This window comes from Cryptotermes secundus, unplaced genomic scaffold, assembly GCF_002891405.2.
Source record: "Cryptotermes secundus unplaced genomic scaffold, Csec_1.0 scaffold779, whole genome shotgun sequence".
Lineage (NCBI taxonomy): Eukaryota > Metazoa > Arthropoda > Insecta > Blattodea > Kalotermitidae > Cryptotermes > Cryptotermes secundus.
Genome location: NW_019737096.1, coordinates 1,423,090 through 1,441,477, shown reverse-complemented (window position 1 = coordinate 1,441,477; position 18,388 = coordinate 1,423,090). Strand labels below are relative to the sequence as shown.

At 38.2% G+C, this 18,388-nt stretch overlaps 1 protein-coding gene across 2 annotated transcripts in view; it reads left to right on the top strand.

Annotated features, from left to right (window-relative positions):
- LOC111870183 (aldehyde dehydrogenase, mitochondrial) overlaps nucleotides 1–18,042 on the top strand; it is a 37,558-nt gene extending 19,516 nt beyond the window's left edge. For both annotated transcript variants that reach the window (XM_023862259.2, XM_023862260.2), the window contains exons 4-12: nucleotides 2,505–2,670; nucleotides 3,976–4,166; nucleotides 5,409–5,522; nucleotides 7,677–7,779; nucleotides 13,439–13,623; nucleotides 15,135–15,299; nucleotides 16,939–17,096; nucleotides 17,643–17,717; nucleotides 17,910–18,042. In XM_023862259.2, coding sequence (XP_023718027.1) covers nucleotides 2,505–2,670; nucleotides 3,976–4,166; nucleotides 5,409–5,522; nucleotides 7,677–7,779; nucleotides 13,439–13,623; nucleotides 15,135–15,299; nucleotides 16,939–17,096; nucleotides 17,643–17,717; nucleotides 17,910–17,979 — 1,227 coding nt within the window. In that variant the 3' untranslated portion in view covers nucleotides 17,980–18,042. The remainder of the gene's footprint in view (nucleotides 1–2,504; nucleotides 2,671–3,975; nucleotides 4,167–5,408; nucleotides 5,523–7,676; nucleotides 7,780–13,438; nucleotides 13,624–15,134; nucleotides 15,300–16,938; nucleotides 17,097–17,642; nucleotides 17,718–17,909) is intronic.
- The last annotated feature ends 346 nt before the right edge of the window (nucleotides 18,043–18,388 follow it).

The window sequence follows — 18,388 nt, the reverse complement described above, 5'->3', positions numbered from 1 at the left end:
GTAGGAACTGATGGTAAGCACCAATACCGGTAGGGTATAGAGGCTGGTAGAAGATCATAGGGGGACGCACAATAGATAAAACTGGTCGCGGTGCATGGGGAAACCCACCCCCTCCAATAATAATAATAATAAATATTAATAATTAATGAATTTGAAATCTATGAACAAGTATTTTCTTTACCAGTAAGTACTCTTTGGAAAATTAGTTCAATTGGCGCATTTCTGCACAATTCTTTCGCGGGCCGGTTGTGGCCCGCGGGCCGTAGTTTGGATACCGTTGAAATAGACCATATTTTGATAGATAGGAGACGGCACTCAAGTATACATGATGTCCGATCATTCAGGGCAGCAGATTGTGATACTGACCACTACCTGGTGGTGGCAAAGGTTAGGGAAAGACTGGCAGTGAGCAAACAAAGAAAACACAGAGTTCATATGGAGAGGTTCAATCTCAAGAAATTAAATGCGGTAGAGGGTAAAGAGCAGTATCGTGTTGAAATCTCAAATAGATTCACGGCTTTGGAAAACTTGGCCACTGAGGTGGATGTTAATAAAACTCGGGAAAATATTGGAGAGAATATAAAAATGTCTGTCAAAGAGAGTCTAGGTTATTATGAACTGAAGAAGCATTAGCAACGGTTCGATGAAGGATGCTCAAAATTATTAGATCAAAGAAAGCAGGCCAAATTGCAGTGGTTACAGGATCCAAGCGAGTTAAATGGGGATATTCTAAACAATATAAGACGTGAAACCAGCAGGCATTTCAGGAACAAAAAGAGGGAATATCTGAAGACAAAATTGACGAGCTTGCAATGAACAGTAAGAACAAGAATATTAGAGACCTGTATAGAGGAATAAATGACTTTAAGAGGGGTTACCAACCTAGCAGTAACTTAGTGAAGGATGAGAATGGTGATCTGCTTGCTGATTTCCAAAACATTTTAAATAGGTGGAGGAACTACTTCTCTCAGTTATTGAATGGACATAGGGTCAGTGATGTTAGGCAGACAGAAATCGATACAGCTGAGCCGTTAATACCTGATCCTAGCCCTTTTGAGGTTGAAAGTGCTATTGCAAAATTGAAACAGTATAAATCGCCAGGTAGTGATCAAATTCTGGCAGAACTTATTCAAGCAGGAGGCGAAATATTACGTTTTAAGACCCACAATCTAATTACTTCATTTCGTATAAGGAAAAATTGCCTGATCAGTGGAAGGAGTCTATTATTGTACCAGTTCACAAGAAGGGTGATAAAACTGACTAGTAATTATTGAGGGATATCACTGCTATCAACTTCATATAAAATTTTGTCAAATATTCTTCTTTCAAAGTTAAGTCCATATATAGACGAAATTATTGGGGATCATCAGTGCGGGATTCGACGTAACAGATCAACTACAGAGCAGATCTTTTGCATTCATCAGATATTGGAGAAAAAATGGGAGTATGATGAGACAGTACATCAGCTATTCATAGACTTCAAGAAAGCCTACGATTCAGTTAGGAGGGAAGTATTGTACAATATTCTAATAGAGTTTGGGATACCCATGAAATTAGTTAGGTTGATTAAAATGTGTTTAAACAGAACTTATAGTAAAGTCCGTGCAGGTAAACACTTGTCTGATAAACTTCCTATCCAGAATGGTCTAAAACAAGGAGATGCTTTATCGCCACTCCTTTTCACCTTTGCCTTAGAATATGCAATTAGGAAGGTCCAGGGAAACCAGGTGGGACTGAAACTAAATGGGACACATCAGCTGTTGGTCTATGCCGATGATGTGAATCTACTGGGTGATAATGTAGATACCATAAAGAANNNCACACAAACTTTAATTGACGCAAGTAAAGAGGTTGGTCTAGAAGTAAACACAGAGAAAACTAAGTATATGTTACTGTCTCGTCACCAAAATGCAGGGCAAAATCATAACATAAAGATAGGAAACAGATGTTTTGAAAAAANTGGGTGTGAAACTATGTCTCTGATATTAAGGGAGGAACATAGACTGAGGGTGTTTGAGAACAGGGTGTTGAGGAGAATATTTGGACCGAAGAGAGATGAAGTGACAGGAGGTTGGAGAAAACTGCATAATGAAGAGCTTCATAACTTGTACTCTTCTCAAAGTATAATTAGAATGATCAAGTCAAGGAGGATGAGGTGGGCAGGTCATGTAGCACGAATGGGGGAGACGAGGAATGCGTATAGAACATTGGTGGGAAAGCCAGAAGGAAAGAGACCACAGGGAAGACCAAGGCATAGGTGGGTGGACAATATTAGAATGGATCTTAGAGAGAGAGGATGGTATGGTATGGATTGGATAGATCTGGCTCAGGATATGGACCAGTGGAGGGCTCTTGTGAACACGGTGATGAACCTTTGGGTTCCATAAAATTCTGGGAAATTCTTGAGTAGCTGCAGAATTAGCGGCTCCTCCAGAAGGGCTCAGCTCCATGAGTAAGTAATTAAGTAAGTAAGTAAAGTGTTATGATAAATGAATTGTTGTTAGTTGGCAGATTTACTGGAACGTGATGCTAAAACGTTGGCAACACTGGAGACTCTGGACAATGGCAAACCTCTCACAGCAGCAAATATTGACATATTGATCTGTGCAAACACATTGCGCTACTATGCTGGCTGGTGTGACAAGATACATGGCCAGACTATTCCAGCAGGTGAGTAGTTGGATCAGTAGCTGTTCTGAAATCAGGTTTGAGTATGATTGTAAGTTGTGAGACTGGTGTCTTAGCTTCATAGCTTGTATTCATCCCATATATATATGCCCTTTAGGCATTTAGGTAAAAGGATTTCAAGAATGATATATTTAATGATGTGATTGATGAAGCAATTATGAATGCCAAATAAAATAAAATAAATAAATTAATTAATTAATTAATTAATTTGAGTCTTAAATATTTGTTCTTTGGCTGCAGTTGCATGGCTCCAGTTTGGTAGTATATAAGTCTACGCTGATAAAGTTTGTAACTTTTTCATCTTCACAGACTTTTTTTCCAAATGGGGCATATGTCACTAAATCGCACAAAATCTTATTGAAGTTATATATTTTATGTTGACATTTCTCTCTCTCGACAGATGTGACTATGGGACTGCAGGAGGAAGGCCGTCAGAAAAGATTTACTTTCTTATATTTAGTTCTGAATCCTTTTGTCTTCCCATTTGCTGTCTAAAAACAGAAAGATTAAAATATGAACAATGTAATTTTAACTGTTGTTTTGTATGTATATGGAACTTAGTCTTTTACAATAAGAAACTTGCATAGTTTGAGAGTGTTATAGAACAGGGTACTAAGGAGAGGGAGGGAGGGAGGGAGGGAGGGAGGAAGGAAGAGGAGACTGGAGGAAATTAGGTAATGAGAAGTTCCACAATTGCCAAAAATTGTTAGAATGGTTAAATCAAGGGGATGAGTTGGGCATAACATACAGCAAACATTGGAGAGATGAGAAATGCATATGAAGTTTAGGTCAGAAAACCAAAAGAAAGATGCCACTTTGGAAATACAACCATAAATGAGAGAACAGTATTAAAATGAAGTTTAAAGATGCGGGATGTAAGGGTGTGGACTAGATTTGTTTGGTCCAGACAGGGGTTGCTAGCAGACCCTAGTGAACATGATAATGAAAATTCAGGTAATTTTAATGTTGCGGAAAATCTTGATTGTCTGATCAACCATTCACTTCTGAACAAAGACTCTGCTCTGTGGGATAGCTAACTTGTGTATGCAGTTAATATCAGTATATAAAGAGTGGTAAAAGTCCTTTATCCGCTGTTTCCATGTCCTTGCATGTGTTTGAAAATTATGTTGGAAGGCAGTATGTTAAATATAGGTCAACTTATATCACACAGTGATCTCATTTGTTTTCTGCACTTCATTGTGTGTAATGTTACCCCTGTTCATTTCCTACATATATGTACCCTGCGCTTTTGTGGCCTGAAGAGAAATTTGTCACTGTTTCATGTAGATGGCACAGTTTTCTCGTTCACTCGTTTGGAACCAGTGGGCATTGTTGGACAGATCATCCCATGGAACTTCCCAGCAGCGCTGGCAATCTGGAAGCTGGCCCCTGCACTTGCAACTGGGTGCACTGTTGTTCTGAAGCCTGCAGAACAGACACCCCTTACTGCCCTTTACATTGCTGCCCTTGTCAAAGAGGTACAGATGTGATATACAATAAACTCTTTGGAATGAATAATGTCACATGACAATGAACAACATATTTCACCCTTGGTACAGGGTCCTTACTAAGCCGTTGATACTTATTCAGCTGATCAAGAAATACCCTGTAGGAACTGAGGTTGTCACAGTGGTGGATATGAAGAGTTTTGTCTTCTGGGTGCATGCTGCCTGTTTCGTGATGGTTTGTTGTTTGGCCTGCTCTTCAACCCTGAAGGTGGAGAGGATGTATTCCTCTAAAAAATTAGTTGAGATTCAGTGAAGTACAGAGTGTTATATCCCAGAAAGTAGAACTCTTCAAGGAATATCTTGTTGTATCATTTATTTGTTTATTTACTTAAGTTCTACCTTACATAAGCCTATAACAACTCTCACAGTAATATTGCAATATATAGTCCTGAAATATGTCACAGTTGTGTATTGCCCTGTTATAAAACCAAAAACTTACATCGCAATCATGACTAATGCCTGTCTGACTCAGTTTATTCATCTTCATATCCTCTTCCTTTTATGAGTAAAAAGAAATTAATATTATCTTCCCATCTGCCACAATGTTTTTGCACCAAACAGTACTGGAAGCATGCACATATGCCAGCAATTTTGTGTGCTCATGTGTTTGTGCATGTGTAAGATGGAGGGAGAAGAACAAGAAATCTCTTTTCCTGTTAGTGTTCTGAATGCCCTGTTTCAAGGTTTTGACTAGGCTTCCATGTAGATCTTCTACCTTGTTATCTTGTCTATCATACTTCCTTGTAGCTTTATTTTCTGTCCTATACATAAACCCCAACCTGCTATCCTCTGAATTTTGTTTTATTTCTATTAATTTTCTGACATCGTATGGACTTCTATAATTTGTTTGCTAATAATAGGTCTTTTTTATTCCCCCTTAAATATTTTTTCTCTACTAACTGTAATGGACTTAAGCATTGATTGTTTATGTTCATAATTCATAACTGTATCATACTATAGAAATTCAAGTCGATGATGCACCAGTGTAATTTAGTATAGTCCGTAGCTTGGGTGCCAGTTCTTACTGTCTGAACAGACACCTTGTTAATTTTAGTAATGATAGTAGCAGAAATTGTGTTCGGTTACAACATTCTGCATATATTGTGGTAATGAAGTGAAACACAGGTGCTAATTTTTAAGCCCCTTTTATATTATGTACAGTTTTATCTTGTAACTCTCTGTACATGTATACATTATTTTCCTTATCTTCAGGCTGGTGTCCCTGAAGGTGTAGTTAATGTGATCCCAGGCTACGGGCCAACAGCAGGTGCAGCCATCACAGCACACCCAGATGTCACTAAAGTGGCTTTCACTGGATCCACAGAGGTACAATATCCTTCGTAAAATGCAGCTTCTGTGATGAATACTGCTGGGGTGTACCAAGCTTCAGCCAGTAATCATTCTCACATTTTTCCACAATTGTCTTGTGGAAACATACTGCATACTAATATGCGGTTTCGCCGGTCTAACAGACAGCACTCACTCCTAGTCAATATCACATTGCCGCACGATGCTGCCACCACTCGTATTTATACAGCATCGATGTCCGGCTCACCTGTAGATCATCACATGCGCTAGCCAATTAGTGCTCACAATCGCAACTGCAAGTTTAAGCTCTGCTCAGCAAGCATGGTATAAAAGCGAAGCCCAAAGCTCGCAATCATCACCTCTCGTCAGAGAGGGCGCACCAAATGGACAGACAGCAACTTTCATAACGAACAAAACATCTGGTCATGAGCCCCAGCTGGGGCTCGACACCAAGACAGACAGACTGACTGACTGACCGTCAGTTGTAACATGACTTTGACTTTGACTTTTGCAATCATCAGTGATCACTTTCAGTTCAGAGCGATCAGTCATCAGAGTCATCAGCTGTTCACTGCTGCAACTCTCAAGCAACCGCGCTTTGCTACCAGACAGCTTACATAGCTGCCGCAACTCTCCAGCAACCTCGCTCTGCGACTAGGCAGCTAACATAGTTGCCGTAACTCTCCAGCAAACGCGCCGTAGACAGCTGTTCCTTCAGGCGCACACAGCACCACATTACCGGCCAGACAAACCAGCTGAACAACCGTAAAGACTTGGTCTGCTACAAAGGAGCAAATTCTACCAGCGCACTCATGGTGGAACAAACTACCCTTTTCAGGGCCAGCCAACTTTTGACATTCCACATAGCTTCACAGCTGTTCTGTACATTCAGATTATACAATTTAATATATACAATTGTTACAGATTTACATGGTTTTCTTTTAGAACATCGACAATCCCACAGTGGGAAGTGGAATCTGCATCTGGATGCTTGCACATAAAAAATGGATACATTCACTGTTCTGCAGGTGTAGAATCATGGAAGATTGATGCCATTATAACTGGAGTTGTTTGCCCTTGTCGCAGACAAACAAGACAAATACTGGCTGTCAAAATTGTGCCTTACTGGATATATGCAGATCTCAGCATTTATACAGTGCCAATCCAACATAAACATTACAGTTCATATGTTGGGTTTAGAACTCTATAAATGTTACTGGTTATGGAAATACAGTAGCTCTATGTAATACTCTAGATGCGATGTCTAGTATTGTTTGTAGCCCATCATAACAGTTTTACGTACCTTCTCTTTAAGATTTTACTCTGTGTGAAATCCATTGTCCTCCAAATCATTGTCAGTATCATCATAGCCATGGATAGGTAATTTGTTCCAGTTGTAATATTTATAGTCTATCTAACATGATCCTTAGAGGACTCTCTTAGTTATGTTTTTTGTACAGTAAAACTCGAATAAAATGGAATCAGAAGGGACTTTTTTGGTGGTGGTGTGGTGGTGTTCCCCCCCCTCACAATTTTGGACACTCTGGTACTTACATTATATTCCAGATTAAAAGAACATTACACTGTGTGTACACCATGCATCTTTTTATGTACCACCAAAAAAGTAAATGAGAATTTCATTCCATGTTTGTATACTAGACAGTTTTAGTTTTTCGTTTTTAAAAGAATGATTCTATGTGAACAGAAAAGATAAATGGATTCTTCATGCAGAATGCTTACTTTAAAATTCTCGTTCTATTTCTATTCTTACATTANTCATGATGTTGCCATAATTCACAACTGCTTAAACTCACAGAGATTATAGTTTTGTAGAATTTTATATGTATTTGCTTTCACGTTCTTATTTTTTCATCTGAGGTACATAGAATAGATATTGAGATATAATTGATATAAAAAAGACTGAACAAAAATATGAAGCAAGATGAGGCTATCTACAGTTTCCCATATATAGGGATCGGGTGTATTTTGTACAAGATATAATTTTATATTTTTTGTGGATGTTTCCCTCACTTTAGACTGAGCTATTTAAAGTTGATTGTGTTTGTGGTTATATTGAGTTTATACTACTCATTCCATTGATAATCTACAGCCGTGTCAAAATTAAATTTTTCAACACAGCGGAATTTGTCTACATGACTTGTGTGTCTTCAGGTGGGGCGCATCATCATGGCAGATGCAGCCAAGTCAAATTTGAAGAAAGTGTCACTGGAACTGGGAGGGAAGAGCCCTCTGATCATATTTAAAGATGCCGATGGTTTGTATTTCAGTACAACTCTTTCACTACAATAAAATCTTAAAACTTATTTCTGACAGTTTCAAGTATGTTTGTAATATACATATATACATTACATTATGTTCCAGGGATACAAACTTAGTAAAAAATTAATGTAGGATGTGAAATATGTCATAAAATCATAAAAACACATATGTACAGTACAACTGAATGAGAACTGAAGTATACACATGGGTTACATGGGTATTAAAAATGCAGCCATGCATGTATGTCAGTATTGTCAACATATGCTCTTTACACAGACCTTTAAAAGGATGAGTCATTTTTAGACAGTAGGAGTTCATCATCAGATCAGAATGAATGTGCAGGTAAGTAGCATTTTAAGGCTACTTTAAATTGTACCTTTTAATTCATAAGACTTTTGAGACTAGATCGTGAATCATTGGAAAATTTTATGCCAGAATAGTATGGCCTTTTCTGAAAACCTTAGCAATTGTCCTATGAAGACGATGCTTGTTTCTTGTGTTAACACTGTGCACAGATGAATTAGTCAAAGCATGTTCTTTGTTATTTGTATTGATGTTCATTAATGAAAATGTCATTCATATGTAAGAGGTAGAATCTCAAATCTCTTAAATAGACCTCTACCAGAATTATGGGATTTGGCACCCACCCTGGTTCTAACAGTCTTCTTTTGTTATGTAAATACCTTTTCTTTGTCAGATGGATTACCCCAGAAATTTATTCCATACTTCTTTAGAGAGTGAAAGTAGTAATCTTCTATAATCTTCTAATAGTAATCTTCTATAACAGATATTTATTGTTACTAGAATTAATATGTAGACAAGCTTCTTACAACAACTAAAACACACTCCCAATTTTCCAGTCTGTTGTGCCTTTTGTTAGTCTTTGCTTAGTAGGGCTTCAGACAATGGAAGATCCTCAGCTTCTGTACTGTCATCTCATTGTATCCATTTGGCCTCTGGTTGTCCACACTATGTAACTTAGGAGCTGACCAGATAGGAATCAGCAGCTTCTACAGCTCTGTGAATATTTGTACCAATCCGTTCCCACAGAAACCTGATTACTGAGCTGTTGCATAGCAGCAGATGGTTCCTAGACTGCGATTGACAACTAGGGTGTCAGAGACCCGCATATTTATATACTGTCACTAATGGCGAGTGAACCAATGGGCATTGGAGGTGCCATGGTCTGCATTGATCGTCAAGTGCTCGATTCATTGTCTGTCATTGTTACTGGTATGTAACATAGGTNACAATAAGTATTCATCAACAGAGTATAATGTGTGTTTAAGTATCGTTTTACTGCTTTTTCAGTCATGAGACTTTTGTGGTCAGACAGCAGATCCTAGCATAATATGTGCTCTTCTGCAAACATGAGAGTTAGCAGTTGGTTTATGGACATAGTGCTTGTGTCGTGTTAACGCTGTGTACATCTCCTTTGGTCTGAAAATGTTCTTTGTTATTTGTAACAAAGTTTACTAATGAAAGTATGTACTCACATGGAAGAGTTAAGATCTCTATAAGAAATACAGAATTTTACACCCATCATGTGTCTGACAGTTTTCTTTTGCAATGTAAATACTTTCTGCAGAAGAAATCTCAAAATATATGTTAGATCTAGTGGGAGTACAGGAGGTCAAATGGTACGGAGGTGGCACCGAACCAGGAGGCGAATGTACATTTTTCTATGGAAAGGGGAATGAAAATCATGAATTAGGTACAGGTTTCTTCATACACAGGAGAATCATATCAGCAGTTAAGAGGGTAGAGTTCGTTAGTGATAGGTATTCATACATAATACTAAGAGGTTGTTGGTGTGATATCATCGTTCTGAATGTTCGTGCCTCAACAGAAGATAAAATTGATGATGTAAGGGACAGGTTCTATGCAGAAATAGAATATGTGTTGGATAAATTCCTGAAGTATATGAAATTTAAAATTGATCTTAGAGAGATAGGATGGGATGGTGTGGACTGGATTGATCTGGCTCAGGATAGGGACCAGTGGGGGGCTCTTGTGAACACAGTGATGGACCTTTGGGTTCCATAAAGTGCTGAGAAGTTCTAGAGTAGCTGTACAGTTGGTGGCTTCTCAGGAAGGGCTCAGCTCTGTGAGTGAGTGAGTGAGTGAGTGAGTGATGTAAATACCTTCTTTCTGTCAGTTGAATTACCCTAGAAAATTATTCCACACTTCATTATAAAGTGAAAGTAACCAAAGTAAATTGACCTGAGAGTAACAGTGTTGCTGATATGCAACATAGGTATAACTGCATAACATGCTCCACTTAGCTTTGGAACCAACTGATCAATATGTTTTTTCCAGTTTGAATGATTATCACCTTGTAAGCCAAGGAATTTTGTGTTCACTGCCTATTCTATATGTTTGAGTATATCCAATGTTTAATTGATATTATGTTCAGTTTTTTTTTGTTATACATTTTATTACATTTGCTTTGTCTAGATTCAGGGACAGCTTGTTTACAGTTAACCATTTGTTCATTTGAGAGAGAACTTTGTTTGATAGAGTGCAGAAATCATCTCAGTTTTATGACGCTAATGTCATCAGCAAATATTGTGAGTATTGATGAGGTGTTTAATGTAGGAGGGAGGTAATTTATATAAATTAGGAAAAGCAAAGGCCCTAAAATTGACCTCTGTGGAACTCTGTGCTTTATTGTTCCCCAGCTTGAGTTTGCATTAATTTGGATTGCATTAGTTGATTTTATTTTGATGTTTTGTTTTGTTTTATATCAGTGAGGCAGGATCTGAATCACCTTGCTGTTTTTCCTTGAATACAAAGAATATATAACTTAATTAGCAAAATTTAATGACTTACACAGTCAGTAGTTTTTGCTAGATCGCAGAATATTGCACCATCATACATTTTTATTAATATATTTTAATACACTGTTTATTATGTTAAAGGCTGCGTTTTCACTGGGTATTCCTTTCCTGAAGTCAAACACTGCTGGCACTACTATATTATTAATCTGCAAATAATGGCTTAATCTATTGTGCATAACTTTCTCAAGTACTGTAGAAAACATAGTTATTAGTGCAATTGGCTTATAGTTTGACATACTAGTTTTGTCTATTTTTTTTTTCTTTTGTATGATGCTCATAATACTGAAATCTTAAGATAGTCAGGGAAACGCCCTTTGAATAGTAAGTGATGTCAAATATGAGATAATGGGTGACTAATCAGAGATGCACAAACTTTTAAAATTTTATTTCTTGTTCCATCATAATCTGATTTGTCTTTTGCATTGAGGGAATGTATCTCAATTACCACAGTTGGAATGGTCTTAATGCCATGGAATTTTCTAGGAAATGCATCTGTTAGTAATGAGATAGCCTCATCTCTCACTTCTTGATGAAAGTTTAGATTTTAAGAAATTTTCAGAAAAAACGTATTGAAAGCATTTGTAATTGTTTCTGGATCCTTTACTTTTTCACAGTTTCTAAGATGAGGTGGATTCTTTCAGTGGGTTATAATTTTCCTATCTTGTGTTTTAGTATATTCCATGTTGTTTTTATCTTATCTCATTGTGTTATAATTCCACAGTAATGCTGCCTTTTAACCTCTTATATTACTCTGTTCAGAATGTTGCCATACTTAATATAATATGCTTTCATGTGGATTATTAATGCTCCTGCCATGTATGTATCTAGATAGATATTTTTGTTCCCTGCACAATCCTGTCACTATTTAGTTTACCTTGACTTTTATTCTGATTTGGAAAACTTGCTTCAAAGATCTTTAGAAAAGTATATAAAAAAGAATTTAAACTTATAGTTTGTATCATTATTTTTTAGATTGTTCCCACGTTTAATTTTCTTGTAGAAGTTGAAATTGAACAGTGATGTTATTATATATATTTTATGGTTCTCTGTTTCAAGGGTATTAAATTAGCTTTCATATCGATATCATTTATTGTAAGAAACTGAGCATCATGGTCTAATGTTCCATTGACTATGGGAGATATATAAGATGAGCTTAATCTTGTACTTCTATAAAAATATCATCAATGGCTGTACTCGAGTAATTTTGAATTCTTGTTACAAAATTTGCAGTGTGCGCGAAATGGTACATTTGTCTGTAGTAATCAGTTTATTTGCTGTTTCAGGTTGTTTTCATCTATATACGAGGTTCATACCGAAAGCCATGAGCAACAATTTTTTGTAAAGTAACATGCTTTATTATTGACAAACCAAATACACCACCTCAATCCACAGACCTTTATTTATTTTTCCACATAATCGCCACTTCTTTGTACACATTTCTCACAGCGTTCTGGCAGTTGGAAAATTCCACTTCTGTAAAATTCTGTTCCAGCCATCCGAAGACACTGACGCAATGCTTTCTGAATTGCCTCCCTTGTCTCAAAACGTTGTCCACGCACCTGATCCTTCACAAATCTGAAAAGATGGTAGTCGGAGGGTGCCAGATCATGGCTATAGGAGGGGCGTTGAAGAACTTCCCACCCCATATTTGCAGTTGCTTCCAATGTGAGGCAAGCGGCAAGGGGGGCGAGTGTTGTCATGCAGGATAATGATGTTTTGTCCCGGACGTTTATTACGCAATGCATGACGGAGCTTGTGCAGCGTCTGGACATAACGAGTAGCATTGATGGTTTGCCCAGGTTCCAGGAATTCGGCCAGAATAAACCCCTCTGCATCCCAGAAGACTGTGCTCGTCACCTTCGCAGCTGATGGTACTGTCTTTGCCTTCTTTTTTGATGGAGAATGCAAATGGTGCCATTCCATACTCTGCCGTTTCATTTCAGGCTCGAAATGGTGAAACCAGATTTCGCCACCTGTCACAATACAGAGCAAAAAACCGTCGCCTTCGTGTTGATATCTCTGCAGCAGTTCTGAGGTGATGGCTTTTCGCTGACCTTTGTGGTCTTCTGTCAATAACCGCGGGACCCAGCGAGCACAAACTTTCCTATAGCCCAAGCTTTCAATCATCTCCTGTACTGCACTGTGCCCTATTCCAAGTTTTCGGGCTATTGTGTCCACAGTCACACGCCTGTCATCTTGAATGATCTCATCCACTCTTTCCTTGTTGCGTTCAGTTGAGGCTGTTCAAGGACGACCGCTCCGAGGCTCATCTTCGATGCTGGTGTTCCCATCTTAAAATGTTTCACCCATCTTTGTACACTGCTCGCACCCATGCACACACTTCCATAAGCACGCTGAAATCTCTGGTGAATTTCTGCAGCAGGGATTTCCTCTTTCACAAGAAATTCGATGACAGCATGCTGATGAAACAACATATCGTTGTTGGCCATTTTGTTATGAGTGATACTGGTCACATGATGCAAGCAATTGATGTCACAAGACACTCAAGGTTAACACAATAGCTGGTTCCACCTACCACCATACTCTCTTTCATCTGCTGTTCCCAGGTTGCATGCAAAAAAAGAAAGTTGCTCTTGACTTTCGGTACGACCTATGTAGTTCATGTCTCCACAGATTATAAACTCAGATTTTGGAATGTAAAGATACTTTTGAGTTGCATCTAATCTATTTAGTAATTCATTAACTTCTCCTGAAGGAGCTGTGTAGAAGCTTAATATAATTAGTTAATTACCAGTTCATCATTCTTCCTGGTATTTGTCCTTTCCTAACTTTATCAGAATTAATCTATTGCAGTTGACCAGGCAGTAGAGCTTGCACATCAAGCTGTGTTCATCAATCAAGGGCAGATATGTTGTGCAGGCTCCAGAACCTTTGTGCATGAAGATATATATGATGAATTTGTCAAGAAGTCTGTAGAAAGGGCTCAGAAGAGGAAGGTTGGAGACCCCTTCACTGAGACAACTGAGCAAGGACCACAGGTACAATTCTGAACATATGAAAATTAAGGTGGAGCACTGGTTCTCGGAGTGATTGGTAAAGCCCAGTTGCTGGTATGAAATATTAAAACGTGGATGGACTAGAGCATGTGAGAAAATTACTTAAAATTTATTTATATAGATAAAAAAGATAACGCTATGCCTGTAACAGGCCATGGAGGCATATAGGATTGTGAGACGTCGAGGCTCCCAAATTCTACTAGGCAATCAGCTCACAGTTGGTGGTTAGGTTGTCAGCCTTACATGCCGGCCGCCCTCTACCCCCCAGGAAGATTCTTTGTAATTATTTCTGTTATAAGAGTCAACCCCAGGGCCATAGTGTGGATGGAAGGATTGGGTCAATTGAAAAATCCAATGACCTTATCGGGAATCGAACCCCGACCTTCTGGCTTGTAGCATAGTGCCCCAAATGAAATTAGTAACAGATTCATATCTTTCATTTTTCTAGAATTTCAGTCCATGTATGTTTACGGTAACATTTATATGCTTTCTTCGCACATGCGTTCTTGGGATAATGATCATAAAATATCATTGTGCAGTCGGTATAGCAACTGGCTATGGGCTGGACGGCCAAGCGGTCAGAGTTTGAGTTATTCATGTAATTTAAACATTAAAATAATCAACCTCTTTATTAACCGTCACAACACAACACATATCAAGGTTGATGCCCCGCTACGGCTCTGCTACATGTTTCGGCTATCAATAGCCATCATCAGGCAAATACATGGTTAACATATATAGACCACTGAACTGCAGTACTATTAAACTGGATACAATACTAGTAATCATATAAAACACTTGATGTAAAAAATACAATAAATCAGATTATATAAAACTGAAGTTACAGTATATATGATGTGTTTTATATGATTAATAGTATTGTAACCAGTTTATAGTAGTATATATATATATATATGAATAGTACTGCAGTTCAGTGGTGTATATATGTTAACCATGTATTTGCCTGATGATGGCTATTGATAGCCGAAACATGTAGCAGAGCCATAGCTGGGCACTGACCTTGATATTTGTTATGTGGTGATGGTTAATAAAGAGGTTGTATATTGTAATACAACAGGATGCATGAAATGAAAATTAAAATAATCCTTTGAACACAAGTAAAATCATGTGAGAGAGAGAGAGAGACTCCAATACACACAATTAATGTGTTCATCTTTCGGATTGAAATTAAGTCTCTGGAAGCTGCAAGAATATCCCAGAATATCCTAAGGGTGTGTTAATTTCTTTTTCATGATTTCTGGTGTGTTATAACGCTCTATGTTGCCAGCAGACCATGTGTTCGACATCGCTACTCTGGAGTGGTAGAAGTACGCTTGTTAGAGATTTCAGTGTCATCCCTCCTTTGTATATGATTGATCCATTCCTTTCTTTGGTAATTCACTTTGCCTGTTACTATTTTCAAGATTGTATTTTTCTGTATAGTGCAACTGCAGTATAATTTTAATAATAATATGTTCTGATCTATACTTCAGATTGATGATGAAATGTTCAACAAAGTTTTGAAATTCATTAAGTCAGGGAAGGCAGAAGGGGCTAAACTGGAATGTGGAGGAGAACGCTTGGGTGATATTGGGTACTTCATAAAACCAACTGTCTTTTCGAATGTCACAGACAACATGACAGTTGCCAAAGAAGAGGTGAGTTAATTATATTATATGTAAGAAAGTGTCAGAGTAGCACTGATGTTTCTTTGTACATGGCAGAAAATAAATACTTACTGCCACTTCCAATATATACCATAGACATACTGTCACCTCACCACTTCTTGTTAGTTTAGTGTTTACTTGTAGGTTGTCAGCTGCAGACGTTACAATTGAATGAAAGGTGAAACTGGCCTCGTGTGTCAAGGAAGAGGGGATAGAGTAAAGGATAACAGTTATAGTCTGTTTGAGGACTATTTTGGCATTTTCGTGGAATAGCGAGATAAATTATTGGTTTTAGACTTTTGTAGTTGTTCATTGTTTATGTTTATTCTGCTGTTGAGTATTTACACCATATGAAAGAGGAAATAAATGGTAGTATTGACCCGATGCACACCATGCAAGTACTCAAGAGCAGGATTAACCAATATTGTCAATTTCCATACAGTGCAAACACCCAAGAACAGACGCAAGATAAAGAAAGCGAGCATCACCCTTCCACTACTGCTCAGTCCCAGAACTGTACTGTAAACCTACTTTGAGTAAAAGTCTGAAATTGCTGGCATTAAGTCACATACAGATAGCAATGAAGTCCATATTAAGGCATTTGCCATGGTTCTGTGAATGAAAACTGTTCAGAATAGAAATTTCAGCTAGTCTTTAATGAATATAAAACAACCCTTTTGGGCAGTTTAGAGGTTGGATAAAGCAGAAACTAAATAAAATGTGAATTACATGATTAAGAACCATGGGCAGTGGAGAGTTTGATTTAGTCTTACTCAGCTGAAGAAGGTAGGATGTTCTCAGTCACTGTGTAATACGTAGGTCATACTGAAAGTCATGAGCAACTTCTTTTTGCATGCATCCTGGGAACAGCAGACGAAAGAGGGTGCAGTGGTAGGTGGAACCAGCTGTTGTGTTAACCTTGAGTGTCCTGTGACGTCAATAGCTTGCATCACGTGACCAGTATCACTCATAACAAAATGGCCAACAACTATATGTTGTTTTGTCAGCGTGCTGTCATCGAATTTCTTGTGAAAGAGGAAATCCCTGCTGCAGAAATTCACCAGAGATTTCAGCGTGCTTATGGAAGTGTGTGCATGGGTGCGAGCAGTGTTCAAAGATGGGTGAAACATTTTAAGATGGGAACACCACCATCGAAGATGAGCTTCGGAGCAGTCGTCCTCGAACAGACTCAACTGAATGCAACAAGGAAAGAGTGGATGAGATCATTCAAGATGACAGGCGTGTGACTGTGGACACAATAGCCCGAAAACTTGGAATAGGGCACAGTGCAGTACAGGAGATGATTGAAAGCTTGGGCTATAGGAAAGTTTGTGCTCGTTGGGTCCCGCCTCACATTGGAAGCAATTGCAAATATGGGGTGGGAAGTTCTTCCACACCCCTCCTATAGCCGTGATCTGGCACCCTCCGACTACCATCTTTTCGGATTTGTGAAGGATCAGCTGCGTGGACAACGTTTTGAGACAAGGGAGGCAATTCAGAAAGTAGTGTGTCAGTGTCTTTGGATGGCTGGAACGGAATTTTACAGAAGGGGAATTTTCAAACTCCCAGAAAGCTGTGAGAAATGTGTACAAAGAAGTGGTGATTATGTGGAAAATAATTATGTTTCCAGATCTTTGGTCCAGTGCAATGTGTCCTCAAGTTCAAGACCCTGGAGGAGGCCATTGAGAGGGCCAATAAGACAAGCTATGGGCTAGCAGCTGGGATTGTTACAAAGGACCTCAACACAGCCCTAGTATTTGCCCAGTCTGTGCAGGCTGGCACTGTGTGGTAAGTCGCTCAAATTTCTGTCTGCATGAGCAGACACATTGCTGACAGAAAATTTTGGACAGGAATCCCATGTTCCTCCCACAACTCCTAACACTGTCACACTGCCTCAGTTCTTTGGTAAGGCAAATAGGGACTTCGGGCTTGATCGAATTATCGGTAATTGGAGAAAGAAGAAATTCTTCTAAACATAATATCCTGTTCTGTAATTCTCAGGACAAGTCACTGAAGGTGAATAAATGGGAATAATGATCATCTGATATGATATGTTTTCTTTTGTATCCTTTTCATATCACATAATTTAACACATTAAACTCTGTCTTGTATTTCAATATTTTTGCCCAAGAGAGATGTTTTATAAACATATATTTTTATGCAGCTGTAAATACATTTGTAATGTATTGGAAACTTGACTATGACATAACTACAAAAAGAAGTGCAGAACCCTGCATAAGATTCGAAATTTCCAAACATTGATGTGTAAATGAGAACAAGGTATGATGGAAGTGTTTGACCACAGCATAATTTAAACTTGTGTAACTGTTTTAGGGTGAACTGCTACAACACTATAACTCCTCAGGCTCCATTTGGAGGCTACAAGGAGTCAGGAATTGGTAGAGAAATGTGAGTGAATATTCATAGTTAAGATACTGCTACAAAGAAAATCATGTAATGACAGTTATAAGGATATAGGTGTAAGTTGCCTTAAACGTTATGTAAACAGCACACATTCTAATGAATTCCTATCACAAATTTCATTTTTCAGTCTGAGTTGAAGAAAATGTGAATTTTAAAGGCTGCATTCCTTGGTTTCAGGGGTGAAGTTTCTCTGCAAGAATACCTGCAAATAAAAACTGTGACTGTCCAGTTGCCATACAAACTCTGAAGATACTGTCTGTGGCACGTTTCACAAATTTGAAATAATCGAATAAAGTTGTTGTTTAAACCACTGATGTTTTTATTGCAACTAGCAGGTACCACTTAATTTTGAGAACTTTCATGTAATTTTAAAATGGTTCACTGAATGCTCAGTTTATTGTCAGCCCAGCTGCACTTATTATTATTAGGCTGTAAGCACATCAAACAAGCATTCACTCCAAAAAATATAAACTAAACTTAAAATGAACCTAGTCTAATATAATAGTGGAATATCTTCCATGCTGGATGGAACAGTTACATTACTGTGTTTCCATTAGTAATCTCATTTGTGGAGACTGGGTGCTCACATGAAGTGAGGTTGGCATCAAGCTAGGAGAGTTTGCTATGACATATCCTAACCACCCCCCTCCCCTCAG